Genomic DNA, 19,035 nt, shown 5'->3' on the forward strand with positions numbered 1-19,035 from the left:
GTTAACACAAATTTATAAAATCCACAATACTTTAAATAAATACTTTAATGACAAAATAAAGAAATGAAACTGTACCGTAAATACAGTGAAAACATTCTTGGCCGGACACTCACGGTCGGCCAATTTTTGTCCGCCCAATGGAAGTGTCCGCTTATGTACTTATGTAAATACTTTATACGATCGAGTGTCCATTAAGGGAGTTTTCACTGTATTTTCGAACTTAATCTCTTAGACGCAAATGCATTAAAAGGTTTTCAATTTGTTCGCCCAAAAATGTACCCCTCTTTCCACTGTGCAGCGACTAAAGATTAACGATGGCGGCAAAAACCCCTTTTATTTGGCTAGCCGCGAAACTATTTATTCAATTGGCAAGCTGCGAACCACTGACACTCTCCGTTGTGCACTTTTTTTGTAAAACTAAATTCGATTTTGCAAAAGGATTTTGTTTTTTTTTTTAATTTATAAACGTTGCTGCATTTTAGCGCCTTAATTGATTTTGGCTCGTTAAGGAGGCGTAAAGTAAGCAAACAGGTTGACAGCGATCGAATGTGCGTTTGCGGGTATATGGTATGGTATGGAATGAGGTATATGGCTATCGAGGTGTTAATTGATTATTGGTCGCGCAAAATTGAAGCTTTTATTTATTTCCAAGATATTCCATGTTGAAATCTGCTCGAATGCTGGAGGAAAGCGCGTTCTACTCATAAATGTCTTGTATTTAGCCATTAAGCCATTTTAAAAATTTCAATTAAAAACACTTAAAAAACAAATATTACAAGTGCAAAAATTAAAAGTGAAAAAATTACAAAATTCCAAGAATTATTCGAGTTGTTAAAAACTATTTATTCCTTGCAGAGCAGCGATTATATTCGGCTCAATCGAAATAGATGATTTATGGTCCCGGACTTAAATAATCCTAGTCGAAAATACTAAAAAATCACGAGTTCACTCTTTAAATTTTGCAAAAGTGATTTTGGGTCAAATATATAAAACAAAGCATTCATAGATGTGTGTGTAAAACAAGATATTTATGTTTTCAGCTTTTTCGTCCACACAGTAATATAGCAGCTAGACACACAAAACTGGCGATGTATATTAGGTTCTTAACAGATCATAACTAAAGCGCCATCATTTTATAAAGCTAGCATAGAATTGGGTCTTAATAACTTCTCATGGAATACATAGAATTCGGCCTCATATTGATAAAAGCCTCTCTTTTCAGCCATCTCCGGAATCTCTGACCAGGAACGGCTGTGAGACGGGACATAGCCTGCCGAACTGGCTAATAAGTCTTCCCCGCCAGGTCTGGGCTCCATTTTTCCTTCTTTTTTTTAAAATTAGTTTTTAACTAATTCTAAGCTTTGTTTCTCTGTTAAGTTTTAACTTTTTATTTGATAGATCTATTGACGCCTCCGATCACCCTTGGCTTTGAGTCGGGGCATAGTTAGCCGATAGGTAAATACTGTTCCCCCAAAAAAATTTTTTTTAATCGCTAGCTATTCTAAACTTAATCCGAAACATTTGGATAAACAATATTTGTTGTCTTCGCACTTAGAGCATGAATAAATAAACGGCTGGGAGTACCGACTCTGGAACAGGCAACATAAAGTTGGCCATGTGAAAAACATGATTCCTCCAAATTCACACCACAATTCCCCATTTGAAAAATGTTTCAATTTGACAGCAAAATCCCCATTAACAAAATGATCTGCCATTTGTTGAATTCATTTGTTACAAAAAATGTGATAAAGATTTTGTGCAAACTTCACATAAACCATCTACTAAATTCTCCGAACAAAGTCTAAACATTTGGTTTGGATAGGTGACCCGGTTCTTGAATTATAAAATTACAACGAAAAGTGGTATTGATTTTTATACCCTGTACCCAAAGGGTACAAGGGTATATTAGTTTTGTGCGAGTGCACATGGAACACACAGAAGGAGGCTTGGTAGACCCCACAAAGTATATATATTCTTGATCAGCATGACAAGCCGAGTCGATATAACCATGTCCGTCTGTCCGTCTGTCCGTCTGTCTGTCCGTCTGTCCGTCTGTCTGTCTGTATGAACGCAAGGATCTCCGAAAGTATAAGAGCTAGAATAACCAAACTTGGTATACAGATTCTCCTGAGACCGAGAAAGGACGAGTTTGTTCATTTTTTCTGATCCACCCCCCCACTCCCCCCCTATTAACGATTTTCTATAACTCCCGTAATTCTTGGAATTTTGAACTAAAATTTGGTAGTCACATTAGGTTAGTAATTATATATCCGTATACCAAGTTTCATTATGATAGAATGATCGGAAAGAAAGTTATAGCCATATAACCAGGCCCAATGCACACATACATACATATGTGCAAGTACACAAACACGCATAAGGCGCGATTCTGATGGAAATGTAAATGTATGTATGCATGCATGGAATATTTTATATTTAATTAGTTAATATTTAGTTAATTAATTAAATTAATTTAGTTAATTAATTAAATTAAATTAATTAATTAATTTAATTACTTTTTTGTGGGGTGGTACAGGGTATTTAAGAGTTGAGCCTGCTCGACTTTAGCATTCCTTTCTTGTTATATACTTATATATAAATAAATTTGCAACAGCAATGGCACGTATAGTCGGTTCTTGGTTTCTCTTATTTAATATTTTGGTATTGAATATAAGCTATCTATTCAAGTAATTGATTGTGTTCTTCAAAGGCTAGGCTTATTGTATTCCTATAGCGATGAAATGAACTTACTTTTCAAAATCCATCGATTACTATGTAAGATGTCCCAATCATGTTTACAGTGCACTACAGCGGATGTTGATATTAACGAGAACAATTTTCGGCAACAGCGGGTGTTTTAGGTGTCGAAAAGGTGGACATCAAGGACGTACCCAGGGGAGGGGCAGGGGGGGGGGCGTTGCCCCCCCCCCCCTAGAAAAAATTTTTCCATATAAAGTCGACCACACGTTCATTATTATGACGCACTATTTCGCCTTAAGATGGATCTGCGTTGGATTTGTTAAAGTTTTTTCATCGATCATATCCATAAATTATTTTTTAAATGCATCGGGCATTATTTAATCAACATTTTAATTTTTCCTAGGAACCAAATCGTTGCGTTCCATTACTTTATAAATTACTTCATTCTTACTTCATACATTACTTTAAGATCAAAATGACGGCACGACTAGTTTTTCTGAAGAACGGCGATCATTTGCTTGGAAGTGCTTCGATCGCAATCAATTTTCAGCTGAAACCAGCTGCAGTTTTCTTTCGGTTCCTGTTACCATGTCATAAACATATTCTGAAGTACCGTTTCAGTATTTCATCAATATTTTTGAGTACAAATCCGACAACTTTTTTTTTAAGCGTTAGTCAAGTTATGCGATATCCTGCAGGAACAAATCTGCCTTACCAGCACAACACCCCTTTTTGGACAACATAAACGGCAATCGTCCTGGAGGAAACAAAGTGTAGGGTGTTCGGTGGTGCTCCATTGGCAAAAATTGAATTAAGTTCATAAATAATAAATTGATTGGCAAAAATGAATTTGAGTTCATAAATAATGAAATGATGACTTTTCAATTTCACTTTTTGTTCGAGGTAAAATTTTCAAGTGACTCACAACACCTGCTGACAACTTTTACCATTCCATTCTCCATTCTCGAGATAAAAAGGGCAAACGCTCTTCGCACACAACGCTTGGGTGAAACCCACCATCCACACTATTTCGCATTTCCCAGCGTTTTCCAGAATGTGTAATGTGTTAAGGGTATTCGAAAATAACACCAAGCCAAACATTCTTTTTGCCCGATATCTATCCATCGGAAATGTTTGTTACATATTTATAAAGAAGGGCAGTAAGTTAGAGAAAGGCGAAGTACCCCCGAAACCATCGGAAATCTGTATGACTTGTGAACTCCCTAATACGTAATATTCATGAACTTGCTCGAATATGTCAGTTTCATGCATTTATTTCGTTCTTGAAATTTAACTTTCAATTAGTTTTCAGAATTCGCTCACCATTGATTATTATAGTATATACACCATTTAAATCTTGTTTGACGAAATTTACACATATTTAAATGATTTATATTTTATGCTTCTAAATATTTGTATATTAAATGTTATATTATGTTACCCATATTAATCGATAGCCTATGCAAGAACAGTTAAAATCGCTTATGCCATTTACTTTCGTAATGTTTTTGTTTGTTTTTTCATTATTTTCATTTCATTTAATATAATATTTAAATATTGTTGTGCCTTAGTTTTTTTTACAGTGTACCAAAATTTGGCTTTAATATGTCTAATAGATTATCATAATTTTTTAGCTGCAGTAGATGGCCACACGACTGATGTTGAGCTGCCAGGGAATAAAAAAGGGTGAGAATATCGGAACCATCAACATTAAATGATTGCCAATTGTGGGACCGTGGGATCGGGACTTAATCAGTATCGGTTAAATCGATGTGGCCAGCACTGCATATACTCGTATTTTCCTTAAATACCACAACAAGCGTTTCCAGTTTTCTTATTTGATGTACTAACAATATATTTGTAAATAGTTGAAGTTTATACAGAGACTATACATATGTATGCATATTTTCATTTAAGCAATAATACTCGTATGGTAGTTTTACATATCAATTGAATGGCGTAAATATGTATGTTTGTAGACGCCGGTTATTTTTGTATTTGTTTTTCTTTTAATGGTGCTTGGATGCAACTTTGACTTTGGTTGTGTGAATGTACTATTCTATGCCCATTGCGGGAAAGAAATGCACATCAGATTACATACAAAGTGCATTAAAACCACACACAAGAGGCCAGAATGGATTTAGGTATGATTCCGAAAAATATTCCGAGTGTACAATCGGCCAGTTACGTAAAAGATATTGTCTAGATTATGTGTTTTCGCGGAAAATCATAAATACCTCTCATATAATTGTGCACTATTTTGTATGTCAATTAATTTTTAATGTTTTTTATGTTTATTTTCTAGATGCTTGTGGTTGGTTACCCGTAATTCTAGTTACAATTTTTTAAACAAAGTCCACATCACATTTCGTAATACACAACTACTGAGGGAGTTACAAAAATTTGAATGTTAACATTACAACAAATCGATGAAATATTAGAGGGGGAAATTTCCGGGGCTGTTACATCGACTAATTAAATAATGGTAATTGCTATAGAGAGCCAATCCCATCAGCCGTGCGACTGCTTAGAATAGTTTTGGATTTCTCAAATCGAATGGGATCTATTAGTTTTTTTTTTGCAATTTGTATTTTGTTAGATATTTCGTTAATGTAGTTAAGTATAATTCAAGGTACAAATACAAACATGCATTTCTATACAGCTATATAGACACACGCATATCTAGAGAGTACTTTTGGTATGGTTTTGTTTCGAGGAAGTGGAGATTATTGTTTGTAAAGCTTTTTCAAATGCCCTTGTAATTATTTTCGTTATTCTCTCTAAATAAAACTCAGAACGATCAAAACTAATCCATATACAAGTGTTTGTGTGTGTGTGCGAGTGTGTTTGGCCACTGTAGATGCCATCTTGAGAATAAATAAAATAAGGGAACTGAAATGAAATCAAGATGAAATAAAAAGTAATGGATTTTAATCGGCATTTGTGTTTTATTAATATTTTTTATGTTGTATTTTTTCCATTTATTATCATTGTTCTTACCAAACTAATTTACATACTAAAAAGTACTGTAACTATATTTACTTTTTGCATGTTGGATTTAAAATGTTTACTCATTATTTGTATGTATAAGCATGTATGTATGTATATAATTCTTTTGCGTGTAGCTTATTTAAATTTAATTAAAAGTATTACCTTGTATAAAAATAATAATTAGAGCATATAGTAATAGTGTTTTGTTTTTGTTTACTCTCTCTCCCTCTCTTGCTGTGTTTTCTATTTAAATAAATGTTATAGTTATTAAATTACCAAATAGGTTAAAGTTACGTACATTAAAAAATGATTTTTCTGCAAGCTGCCTGCACATGTCCGCCCCATTAAAACGCCGAAAAACGGCGCTGGGGCCCACAGCGGGCAGCGTTGCTAAAGCGCGTGGTTCTGAAACAGCATGCCCATATGTTGGGTATGGGTGGGAGCCCGCACCCTCATGCTTAATATTTCTTTATTTCGTTACTATATATATGTATATATATATATTTAATTTTTTTTTTTTTGCTTTTTTAGCCAACTAATATATTTTCTTTTACTACTATTCGTATTAATTATAAGCATTGTTATATGTATATGTACAGTTTGCTATGTAACACTTGAGTTTTAGTTGGTTGCGATCCCTTCCTGTAGCCTCGCGCACACAAAAGAAAAGTCACGGCAAGCAAACGATTAGTGCATGTGCCTCACGTCGGGTTGAGCTCTCTACATATATATACGAGTATATATATATGTTTATATATATCTATATATGCATAGGTGTTAGACGATCTTGAAAATAAGACCTAAATCGTAAAAGTTTTCATATGTTTTATATAAAACTAAGCGAACTTTGTTATTGGTGGCTTTCATATCAATTTATACAATTGTTTGTTTATAAGCAACATTAGCAAACAAATTATATCGTTATCATAAGAACTATTAATAAATTATAGTACATTGTAAACCCGTCGTGCGAACACACCAAACTTATAGAATATACTTCTGTGATTCCGAAAATGGAACAAAAAGTGCAAAAAGGCTCTGCCGGAAGCTGTTAAGTGTGCGCGCGATTTTTTCGACGCACTGTTTCACGATTTATAGTACGCCTCTCCAACCAATGCACGGTGCGGCCAAAACTGTTGCTATGACCTGTTCCTGGCTATGGTACGAGGATAATTTTGAATTTTGGTGTTTTGGTTTTATCGCTTTCTCGTTTCCAACATTTTACAGATATATATATATATATTCACACTGAATATTTATAGCGCATTACTTTAGGTATTTTTATACATATATGAAAATCTATATATAACCTATGTATGTAATTAGGTATGTGATTTGTTACATTCTGCTGTGTTTTCAACTAGTAGCGGGTTCTCCTTAGCAAAAACAACAACAACAAGCTTAGAGTACTTTGGGATTTCCCAACCTAATTAATGCCCATCAGTGTTGGCGATGGTGATACCAATCCGAAATACACCGGACGAGCTTAAGTCGTCTGCTTGCCCAGATTAACAAGACAGAGCGCACAACAGCACTGCGGCTGCAGCAACTGACCGAGAGCCACCATAAGGGGATTCGTTGTCGGTATGGGTCCGCCGCCATAAGCCACAGGTACGGGCGCTAGACTGAGGGAAGTGCCACTTGGCAGATTCACAGTGCAACCACTTTGTATTTGATGTTAGCTGTCCGTATCTCATCTATTGATGGTGGGTGTCATCGCATTTGCGTTCACTGTTCCAGTCGTTGTCACCGTAACTCCGCTGCCGCCACCGTTCCCAGCACTGTTTCCCCCGCCGCTGTTGTTATTATTGTTGCTACTGGGCATAACGACACCGCCATTATTCGCACTCGCAATCACCTGTTCCACAGTAAGCGCCTTGCTCACCTCCTTGGTGGTCGTAAGCAACGTGCCGGTATCCGATGTGCTTACGCTGTTCGAATTCGTAGAGACCAGCTGCCTCAGTGTTGTTGGCGTGCTCGTGCCCACCTGCATCGTGTTACCAGCGCTGCCGCCGCCAGACGTGCTGTTCACTGTGGTGCCCAGCGGCAAGGTGCGCGTGAAAATGGCTGAGTTGTTCAGACGCGTCCGTAACACTTGCTGTAGGCCACTGGGTCCGATTTGCATTTGCATCTGGCCAGTATTGTTCTTCTGCAGCGGCTTCACATTCAGCAGACTAGTGTAGAGAACACGCCTGTCACCCTGTTGGGTGGTTCCAACTACTGACGCGTTTGACGATGATACTGTCTTTAACTTTTGTTGCTGTTGTTGCTGTTGCATGCTCGTCGGTAGACAGGAAGGGCCCTTGTTCAGAACCACAGTAGTCGCACCGACTTGCTGAGTTTGCGGCGCCTGTGTCACTAGGTTGTCGCCCGCGCTCACTGTAGCCGTTGATGTGGTGACAAAGTTCAGCTTGAGATTTGAGTTCTGCAGATCCTTGAAGTGCATTTTTTGGGCCGAGTTATTGGCATTAGCCGCTGCTGCTTGTAACTCGCTCGCCGTGGCAATTGTAAAGTTTCCCGTGCCGCTGCTGTTGCTGCTGGTTAGGAATATCTTGTTGGCCTGTTGTGGTGTCGCTTGTGACGTGATGATTGCTGTTGGCTGCAGACTATAATTGTGATTGGCCGCAATAGCAGCTGCGGAATTTGGCTTCTGCTGATTCAGATCGGACACCAGAAGTGGGAACGGAGCCATTTTAATTACTTTGCTTAGCTTTTGTAGCTGCTGCTGTTGTTGCTGCTGATTCAACGCATCAACGTTGCTGGCATTGCCACTGCTTTCCTGTAAGCCGAGATGATCACTGTTGCCCGTGGCATTTACAACCAGCTGCTCGTCCTCTTGTTGCACCAGTTGCTGAAGCTGCTGTTTGGTCAATTGGATCTGCTGTTGTTGTTGCGACCCAGGCTGTCCTTGGATAACCTTACGCTGTGAGAACTTGCGATTCAATAGCAATTTGTTGATGTCTGTAGGAAAAATATAACATGAAGGTGAAAGTGTTTGGCAACAATTGATAGGACAACGTACCTGTATTTTCGGGACCATTCAGCTGCCGCTTTTGGCCCGCGCGATTCGTCCACAGAATTTTGTTGCCGACCGCTGTGGCTGGCGCCTCGGACGTGGTGGTACCACTTAACTGCCGCCACACGATCGGCTGCTGCTGCACCTGAACCTGTTGCGTATTGTTGCGCGGGGGTGTGGTCACAATTAACGGGGTGGCTGCGGAGCTGGCCACCACACCTGCTGGCAACTGCATACCGGCAATGCTGTGCACTGCTACTTGTTGCCCACTGGCCGTGTTGATGATGTTCACGCTTTGCGCTCCTGTACCGCCTGCTGAGGGTGCTGCACCGCTGCCATCAATTGTCAGCACATTCGTGCTTGGTGATTGCCCATCGTTCTGCAGCTTCACATTAGACAGCGTGATCACCGTATTGGGTCCAATGGTGCCGGGCATTTGTGTGGGCGTATTTGCTCCGCCGCCACCACCACCGCTCTTCTGTATGGCATAGGCAAGCTTCTGGACGCTGCTGGGTGCCGCCGTCACAATTTCACCGGTAGTTGTGGTGTAGATCATGTGATTACCGGTGGCGCCTGCGCTCAGTGGTGTCAGGGTGGTTTGCGCCGTCCGCACATTGGCCACAGACGAGACGATCGTCTGCGACGTTATGGCAGGAGAGGCACTCGACACATATTGTGTGATGACAGGTGTATTCCCAATGTCGCGTTGCATCTGGAACAACAGCGGTTGTTGTTGCTGTTGCTGCTGCTGAGGCTGCGATTGGCGTTGTTGCACAGTTACGTTGCGCAGCTGGGCTTGCTGCAACTGATGCTGCAATTGCTGTTGCTGATGGGACAATGTTGGTAGCTGTGGCTGCAAAAGACTTTGTTGCTGCTGAGGCAGTGGCGATGAGAGCGAATTGCCCGTATGAGGTGTTATGGTGACAATATCGCCAACGGAGGCGCCAGATGTAGCCGTTGCCACAAATTCCGTCGTTGTCTGCAAAGGAGCCCGTGTGATAAGTTGCGCCTGTTGCGCCACGTTCGCAAATTGGGTTAGCAGTTGCGTGACCGGCTGCTGCGTCTTTTGCAGCTGCAGCTGCGGCTGTTGTTGTTGTTGCTGTGTGATTTGCGCGGGTATATTGAGAACTTGAGGCGCTGTTGCAATCGCAGGAGAGACGTTCGGTACAGAAACCTGAAGCTGTTGCTGCTGTTGCGGCTGCTGTACTGCCGCATCGACAACGATTTCAGTTGGCTCCGTTTTAATCTCGGGGGTCTCTGGTTCTGCTTTCGGGACAGCCTGACTGAAGAAAAGTTGCTGTTCGCGCAGAGAGAGCGCTGTGGCGCCAACAGAAAAACTGGAACATCCAACGGGTCCATTGAAAACGCGTGCTTTGCCCCCACGATGGCGACCGGCGCGCTTCGAATCAGCAGCCCCTTTCGCTTTCTTGTCATCAATGCAATCCAGGAGTCCCTCGGCAGACGCTACCTCGTTGGCTACGTCGTCAACGGCCGCCTCGCCGTCCAGAATACCATTCCAGAAATTTGTCGCTTGGTTGAGCGCCTTGGGATCATCCATGCCACATTCCTGCAAAATGTTGTCCAGCATATTTTCATCGGTCTCGTCGTCCCCGTCGCCTAACAGATTAATGTCTGTGAGTGAGTCACCTCCGCTGAGATTGAAATCAAGCGCCGAGTTAGAATTTCCACCTGCGTCCGGACTCTTACTGCTGCCCCGCGTTACGTCCCAGGCATATGCCGTCTGAAGCAGTTGTGTATCTGTCTCGAGATCTGTGTACTTAAATGCGCTGCTCAGGAAGTAAGGATCGTCGTTGTCACTATTGATATTCGTCTTTCGTTTTAACTTGCCCTCACGGGTTAGACGATTGAGCTCAACAGTAATGGGCGTATCTTGTGTCCAGTCAACGAGCCCCGCGTCCACCTCCTCGCTGTCCTTGTCATTGTTGATATCAGACAATATATCCGTGGGCGTTTTGGGCCTGAAATGAAGCCAATCCCGGCGTATTTCTGACAGCAACTCGTTGCAGATGTCTAGGCGCTGGCTTGACGTGGGCGAGAGTCCGCTGTTGTAGTCGACCTCATCCATATCGGCATCGATGTAAAGATCGTCGGCTTTCACTGGAGCTGACTTCGTTTCCTGATGATTACAATTGCGCAAATTTCGTAAACGAATTACGTCTGGCATTTGATTGAGGCAAGGCGCATCATCGTCTACAGGAGCGTGATTCTCAGCACGATCGTCCAAAGTCGGACTCTGCTCGCTTAACTGTTTCTCTTCTACCTGCTGTAAGCTCTGCTGAGACTGCAATTCCTTCTTTACAGTGTGCCGGATAATGTTACTCAACTGCGCCAGGTTTACATCGTCTTCTTCATCATCGACAAGGTCCTGCTGCATGGCCACCGTTGCTATGCGTATGCTGCTCAATGGCTCGTTGGAGTCGTCCGCATCGATTAGCTCGCGCTTTATCGTCTTGGCCACATCTTCCATCATCGATGACGCCTGGGAAGTGCTCGCTGCAGACGCTACGGCTGCTGCTGCCGCCTCTGCTGCTCGCGCTGCAGCAGCCGCCGCCGATGTGGACGCTACCGGCTCCTCCTGCTGTTGCTGCTGCTCATCCTCCATACCTTCCACTTTTATCACATTGAATTTATCGCTAATGCTAACATTCTTATTCATATTACTACTACTACTATTGTTGTTGTTGTTCAACACGGTGTTATTGTTGGAACGGTGGTGCTGATGATTGGGTCGCGACTGCTGCTCCGACAGCTCCAGCTGCTTAACATCAAGCTTTTCACTGACCGCATTAATATCGGCGACCTCCTCTTGCTTAATCACTTGCTCCTCGGTCACACCTGCATCGTTCATGACCGACAGTGCCGCCTTCTGCTGCTTCTCCTCACTTCGCTGCAATGCCAAGGCCAAACGATGTAAATACACCCTGGGCAGCGGCACCAATGGCAGACTTTTGGACTCTTTACTTAGGCTGGTGCTTATGTTGCCAGTGGCACTGTCGTTAGCTAACTTCGTCCGCTTCGCAGCATTTAATTCTCGGAGCTGTTGCTTCATGCGTCTCAGACGTCGCCGCCTCATGCGCATGTCGTGCGGACTCTGTAGCAGAGTCAGGGCAGAGCTGTAAGCATCCAAACGGGATACATTCTCGTCGTCAGTGCCGAGCTCGTCTTCGTCATCAAAATCATCTTCCTCATCGACATCGACGTTATCGTTATCGGGCTGATTGTGGTGGGGCTTCAAAACAACGTGCGCTTCATCAATGGGCTCGACTTTAATTTCAGGCGGTATAGGGTCGGTCACTTTCGTCGATGTGGGCAGGTCTACAACTGTGGGCGGTGAACTTGGTTTGACAATTTCCTTCTTCGCCGGCTTCGTGCTGACCACACTTTCCAGAACAGTGTAATCGAGCTGTGACCAAAAATCGTCGAAATTCGTTGTCGCGCGATCGAAGAGCACGCGTCCACCGCGTCCCAGCCGCCGGCGGGCAAAGCCGATGCAACGCGGTCTGCAGGGAAAATATTAAAAGTAAATAAATAGTTAATTAGTTAACTCGGCGAGTCTAGTTCATTCTTGAAAAAGTTTGGTAGACTAGTTCCCCTCTCGTTTGATATAGACAAAAATAATACGACCATAGCAATCCTAGGTAGCAATATATCATCAGAATTTTCAGTAACTACTGAAACGTCTACCTTTTTAAATTAATTAATTTTGAAATAAATTACATTTAAGATCAAGACCAAATTAGTCTTCAGAAAACAAAAACTTTGAAACAGTTATATATTCCATTTTGAGAAATGTCGTTCCTACAGTTTTCAAACACTATTAATTGAAATTGAATGATAAATATTCTGAAACATGTAAAAGTTGTCTAAGTTGACTTCATTTGCTTGTTGTTTTTTTAAAACCATTTTGGACGATATCCTTGCAATATAAAATGTTTGAAACCCTTGCCACTGGTAAAAAAAAGGGGCCATATTCTTGAACGATATCGAAGAGCGCCTACGCAGCTTTTAAGCAGCAACGCACCTTTGTTGATTATTGATGGAAGTCAGCGTGTACCGGTACTTCGCGAGAGCGGTGGCATTCGTCGTTTCATACGTCGATGGTTGTTCCCAGGGCCACAAACCACATTGTTGTCGCGTCTGAAAGGTAGAATCCACATGTATTAGACAGCGACTAGAGGGTTTGTACAGCTGCGCACACTTACCCGGAGATAATTACAACTTGACTTGCGTCTAAATGCGAATGGTGCTTCGTCTTCGCTCTCGGAGCCCAACTTGTTGCCGTTTTGAGCGCTGCCGCTGATATAATCGTCCTCCTCTGTCTCAACATTTGACTCGTTCGCCGCTGGCGACGCGCTTTGCCGATGCAAATGGTGCAAATGGGACAGATGTGCAGGTGATACGCCCGCAGCAGGCGGCACCAGGCCAATTCCCGAAAAATACTGTTGTTGCTGCTGTTGCTTTTCGCGCGGCAATTTGTGCTTTCGCTTCTTATACGGCCGCTTCTCCTTACGACTACTGTTGTTACCACCTGCACTGATAGCTTCTGCAAAAATAATTTATGGATACGAGTTACAGCTAGGACTACTCTGAGTAAGGACCGCACAAACTCTTACCCATTGCCAGGCTCGACGTATTCAGGTACTGCGACGCAGGCGTATACAAGCCAGCTGCGGCCGTTGCGCCAGGGGCACCGGGAGTTAGCAATCCCGGCGGCAACACGCCACCAGGACCGGCCAGAAGCGCATTTGTGCCCACCGTCGCACCTGCCACAACTGTTGCGTTTTGTGAGTATTGAAGTGGATTATACACGGGTCTGTAAGTCAAAAACAATAACAAATATAAATACCAATTATTTTGTGAACATTCCAGCTCAACCAGACATTTTGCCCAACTCTTGTACTAAATCATTGTAGGTGATCAAATTTTAATATAAAATACAACGCTTCATAGAATGTGAGGTTATTAGGACCTAACCATTTTTTAAGGGCTTTAAGGTACGGTGTCCAAGGTGTATCTCGATTGTAATTGTTGTCAGGTGTGGACAATTTTACACTAGTTCGCTAATATAACAATTAGTGCTATATTTATAAATAAAATACTCAACAAATATAGAAATTATGCAAACATTTACTCTTAAAAAATAAATCGAAAATGAACCTTACTGTATTACAAAATTCTCTAGCAGCTAGTATATGTTTGCTATTTATACTAGGTTTTAATATAAGGTTGGCCTGCCTATAGATAAACCTACTTTCTAAGCTTGTTGCTCAGTTATGGTCTAAAGTTCTGGATTTTCTTATGAATAGATAGGACAGATGTGCTTATGGGATTTAACCATGCTGATATATACTAGTAGTATCTATAACATGGGGACTGGCACGCCGCTTTCTACATGCGATAAAACTTGAAACGGGTGAAAAGGGATTTTATCCACAAATCAACATTGAACTAACTAGGATTCTACTGAAACGCTGTACTTAATAAGACTACTATAATATAGCTAGTTATAACCGTCACAATAAGGTGTTTCATATTGATCAGATTGTTGGAAAGCCAGATATGTCTAAAAATCTTGAATCTATTTCTTGGGCGGCACTGTAAATACATGCATATCTTGATTATATCGGCTACCTTGTCAAAAATTTGATCGAATAAACTATGTATAAATCTTTAGAAGAGAGAAGTACACACCTTGACATTTTGAAATGCGAGTTGAGCTCCGAGTACACAGCACCGTTGAAGTCACCTATGCCCACACGCTTCTCCAATATATCCATTGTCACCAATAATTGATCACGTTTGGTCTCCTCGCGCCTTCTCACCATTTCCAAGATCGTTGTGGCACGTTGCAAATCGCGCCTGCAAATTAAAAATTAACAGTCAGAAAAGTTATAGAATAGAATAATCTTATAAAACATCTTGCCTCAGCTTAAGCATCTTTTCGTAGGATGCTTCGTCGTTTTTACGATTTTTGCGGGTTTGCATCTTCTCTGTACGCCGACGAAACGCCAAGTATGGATTATTGGAGGAGGCACCGGGACGACTTTCGGTTTTCACCGTGAGTATCAGCGGATGTTGCTACATTGGTGATTTTTTATTGTTGTGTGAGTGCTTGAATATGCTGCAGCTTTGGCACAACAAATCTTACCATTTTGAGGCGCTTGTTAAGCCAATAATCATATACTGATATACTCGTCTCATCATCCTGATTTAGCAGCGATTTGGCTTCGTTCAACGTGACGACTGTTTGGCCTGAACTCTTTTCAAGTCGATCCATCATTTGTTCGAATTTAAGTTCAGTAAGTTCCAAACGTTGTTGCTGACTCAGCCACTCCTCGTCCGCACTGTCCATGTCATAATCGGGTACCTCCGTGTCTAGGCCAAGCGCTGCAATATAAACTAAATTATTAACTGTACACCTTTAAGATATAGTAGAATTTTTTACGTTGCATGTGTATCATTTGCCGTGGCATTTTGTAATCAGGTGGATAGTACGCGTCATAAAAGGTCTGATCCGTTTGCAACACCTCGGGCGTGGGTATAATTAGGCCTGTGCAAATGGCACGCTGCAAATGGTGTTCCTGTGAAGATGGGAAAATATTCTCATGGTAATATATATGCACATATAAGCTTCAAACTAAGCATTAATTTAAGACTCTGCCACCGACTCAAACTCACCGACTCTTCCTCTTTTTCCATGCCGCTGGGCATTTGCGGTACGGCACGATTGATAGCTGAATACTCAGGCAAATCGGGCAACTCCTCCGCCAAGAAGATGGGCATCTGCTTGGACGGATCCAAGTGGCGTGCTCTGAATGACAGCTTTGACATTTTGTGGCTGTTGTTGTTGCTTATGGATGGGTATGGAACGTTTTCTTTTGTTTGTTTTTATGTGGAATTATTTGTTTTTTGTTTGTGGCTGATGAAGCTCTTAAGTTGCTATGGATATTAATCTGGCGCAATAGCTAATGGCACTTTCGACCACTGGCAATGATTTTGTGCTATTGTTGTGATTTGTTGTTGCTGCCGCTGACCCAGGTGTAGATGCTGACAATGTTGTTTTTAATGCTATCGCAGCTGCTCCTTCTGTACACGTCCGTGTGACACTAAGTTGTTTCGTTGTTCTGGTTGCTGTAATTAGCCTCACAAACGAAGCGCTTATGGATGGAGGAGATTTACTGCTCTTACGCGTATGCAACGACGCACTTAACGTCGAACGAGTCTTAGTAGTTGCTCTTATTGAGCTAGACAGTAGCAGTTGTAGCTGCTTGAGCTCCTTGAACCTAGCCTCTGCACCGGCAACTGCAACTACACTGCTGCAGGGGCTGCGGTGGCTGTGGCTGCTCCGCCAGCAAGTATACGCAGCCCCTGTGCCCGCTGGGAACGTGCTGTGGTGATACGTGCTGCTGCTGCTGCTCCTGTAACGATGAAGGTTCTGGCTCGGATTCGGATTCCGATTATGATCTGGAGCAATGAAGTGATTGCTGCAATTGCTACGATTGTTGTAGCTGTTGCTTCTCTTAGCGTTACACTTGATGATGCCTCGCTTCTTGGGAGCAACTGTGGTCGCAATGTACGCCGAATAGTGCAGATCGAACAACAGAACCAATTCTGTTGCTGTTGCACTTGTGTTTTTGGTTGCTGTTATTCTGCTTGCAAATTTGGTGCGAGGGTGCCAATCACTTTTATTGCTACCGTCCTGCCCCTCCTCCTTCTGATGTTCTTGTTGTTGCTGTCTTTGCTGTTGTCGCTGCGCTTTATGTGCGTAGAGCGCTGACACCAACAACACGGCCAAAGAGATTAGTTTATTGCAATTACGACGACAACGCAGTGGTAGCAACAACAATAACGAATGCAGCAATTGTGTCGACGACATTTTTCACGTTGAAATCGAAAAAATTATGTGAATTGGCATAATTACGTTGATAATATTTGCACATTTCAGTTCATCATTCTTTCTTAAATTATTGTGCCGTTTTCTATATCTCCAGTTGTGGTTTCTTTATTCTTCTTCTATTTTTGTTGCTGTTGCCGTTTCTGCTGTTTGTTGTTATCGTAAGGTGTCTGATAAAGATCTGCGAGGAAACAACAACAAAACTGGTAAGTAAACAAGCACCCACACACACACACACACACATGCACAGACAAAAGCCGATAGATAGGTAGCGCGCGGGAAATGCCTGTTTAAATTGCAAATCTCATAAAAACTCACAACTTGCGCCAAATACATGATTTTGTTTTTGCCAGCTGTAATTTAATATTTTTGCTCGCATTTTAGCCGCAACTGATGAATCACTTATATTATATTTTTCAATTAATTTAGAAACACAAAAGCACGCTTGAAAAATGCAAAATCATAGAAACGCCGCTCCGCCGATGCCAACATAAAAAAGGCGGCATAAACAAACACACACGCGGCGATTTCGCCCAAACAAACTCGTATAGTTCGCCCGAAGAAAAAACACGAAGCCTACGCGCAAATACGACGAAAAAAAGTAACGCTGTTCATGCGACTTTTGTTTTTCAGTTTTTGTATTATAATAAGAGAGACCTTACAGCCCTAACATACAATATAGCAATATATTAAATTTTTAACATACTTTATTGTGCTTTTCACACACCTACGCGCGCAATTTTGTTGATAATTCACTGAAAATTTTTCACAATATATAGCGTGGTTAGCAATGGCGGCCTGAGCCGAAGACTGACGAACAGACGCCCAAGGCTTCCAAGCCGCTCATTAATATTGACGGCGTTGAATCAGCACGAGCGGCGAAACAACCTGAGTAAATTATTCGTCTCTAGCGGTTACCAAAATGGTCATCTATTAATAAGAGAAATCCTTATATAAGCATGCTCGTCGCTCCGTGCCTTTTACGTACATTTACAAAACATATTTTGGTCACAACACACATAAAATTCGGCGACGTCGCAAACAGTTTTATCGGCATAGAACTCTATATCTGCGACTCCGAAACACCGTGTCGCCCCCTAGCGTTCGGAGTTGCAACGGGGCAAACGCAGTGAAAAAATTCTTCACAAACAAAAAATCGATTTACGTTTTTCACGCACATTAAATTACTTTATTTTTGGCTTTAAACACCCACAATTTGTTGGATAACATATGCTTTCACTGCATTTTTATTTGCCGCAACATTATATGCAATATTATCTTCCTGATAATTTTTTTCGCTTCAAAATTATTTTTCTACGGCGGACACGTTTTTACTTAATAGCCATGATACTAAAGGCGGCCATGATACTAAATTATTTTCGGAGTTGCCCATCGTCGTAAGGCATTGGATAATATTTTGGGTCGATTAGTTTATGTTGCATTTGGCCAATTTCCATGGGGTTTTTTGCAAAATTTACAGAATTTTTCAAAGAAATTATTTCAATAGAAAGGAACATAACATACATAGCCTGAACGAATTGTTTAATAACAACCAACGCAACCAGCCGCTGCTGTTGTGGTTCGGTATATTGTTGTTGCTTTTGCCCGCAGCTATCGCCCATCTCTAACCCGATTAGCTTCTCCACAAACCCAAGAATAGTGCTGCAGAACGTCAATAAGTGAATTCATTCGCAAAAATACGCCAATTCACTAAAAAAGTATTAATACAAAAATAACACAAAAACTAATTTATTCTATAATAATGCTATTAGGAAATTAAACAGTACTAAAAACGAAACCACCTTTTTTTTTTAATATGTATTTCTTTAATAAAACAAATCCGAATTTAAAGTGGCCATGTCTGGGAAATTTTTGTTTAACCTTCTATAAGAGAAATAAAATCTAAATAATGAGGGGACAATTTATAATTACTCTTGACCTGCACACTCATACAAGGCATCTTGGGCCAAAATTGGTGTTTCCAGCTCTTATTGTTTCCGAGATATAAGTGATTATGCGAATGGCGTTACGGAAAATCCCTAATAGCGTGGAAGTGGAGGGTGCAACAAAAAAAATAAAACAAACTCGTACTGCGCACACATGCAAGGCATCGTAGTACAACATTTTGTGTCTCTAGGTCTTATAGTCCCTGAGCTTCAGGTGTTCATACGGACGGACACGTCTGATAGACGGACTCGTTCTGACATGCTTATCACGGATATATATGTATGTACATACATATATACTTTGTGGGATCTACCATACCTTACATACTATATTTAACTTTCCGCAAACCTAATATACTTTTGTACCTTTTACGTACAGAGTATAAAAATATATATTATATCTCCATTGGCTGCATTACGTATGACTTCAGTCAATAAAGAAATTTGAGATTAGGTTAGGTTTTATT

At 41.4% G+C, this 19,035-nt stretch overlaps 1 protein-coding gene across 4 annotated transcripts; it reads right to left on the minus strand.

Annotated features, from left to right (window-relative positions):
* Window positions 1–6,864: 6,864 nt before the first annotated feature.
* Window positions 6,865–17,942, minus strand: LOC115634683. Of its 4 annotated transcripts, none has more exons than XM_030532545.1 (11): window positions 17,836–17,942; window positions 15,407–16,803; window positions 15,174–15,309; window positions 14,877–15,115; window positions 14,652–14,806; window positions 14,420–14,587; window positions 13,342–13,541; window positions 12,931–13,271; window positions 12,750–12,865; window positions 8,714–12,228; window positions 6,865–8,652 (listed from the first exon to the last, which is right to left on the minus strand). In XM_030532545.1, the coding sequence occupies exons 2-11, from the start codon at window positions 15,557–15,559 to the stop codon at window positions 7,385–7,387; spliced, it is 6,291 nt and encodes a 2,096-aa protein (XP_030388405.1). In that variant the 5' UTR covers window positions 15,560–16,803; window positions 17,836–17,942; the 3' UTR covers window positions 6,865–7,384. The 4 variants fall into 4 exon arrangements, with proteins under 4 accessions (XP_030388405.1, XP_030388402.1, XP_030388403.1 ...); XM_030532542.1 differs by having other exon boundaries at window positions 17,801–17,915; XM_030532543.1 differs by having other exon boundaries at window positions 17,811–17,878.
* Window positions 17,943–19,035: the final 1,093 nt, after the last annotated feature.

The sequence above is a fragment of the Scaptodrosophila lebanonensis genome, unplaced genomic scaffold (genome assembly GCF_003285725.1).
Source record: "Scaptodrosophila lebanonensis strain 11010-0011.00,11010-0021.00 unplaced genomic scaffold, SlebRS2 tig00000001-arrow-pilon, whole genome shotgun sequence".
Lineage (NCBI taxonomy): Eukaryota > Metazoa > Arthropoda > Insecta > Diptera > Drosophilidae > Scaptodrosophila > Scaptodrosophila lebanonensis.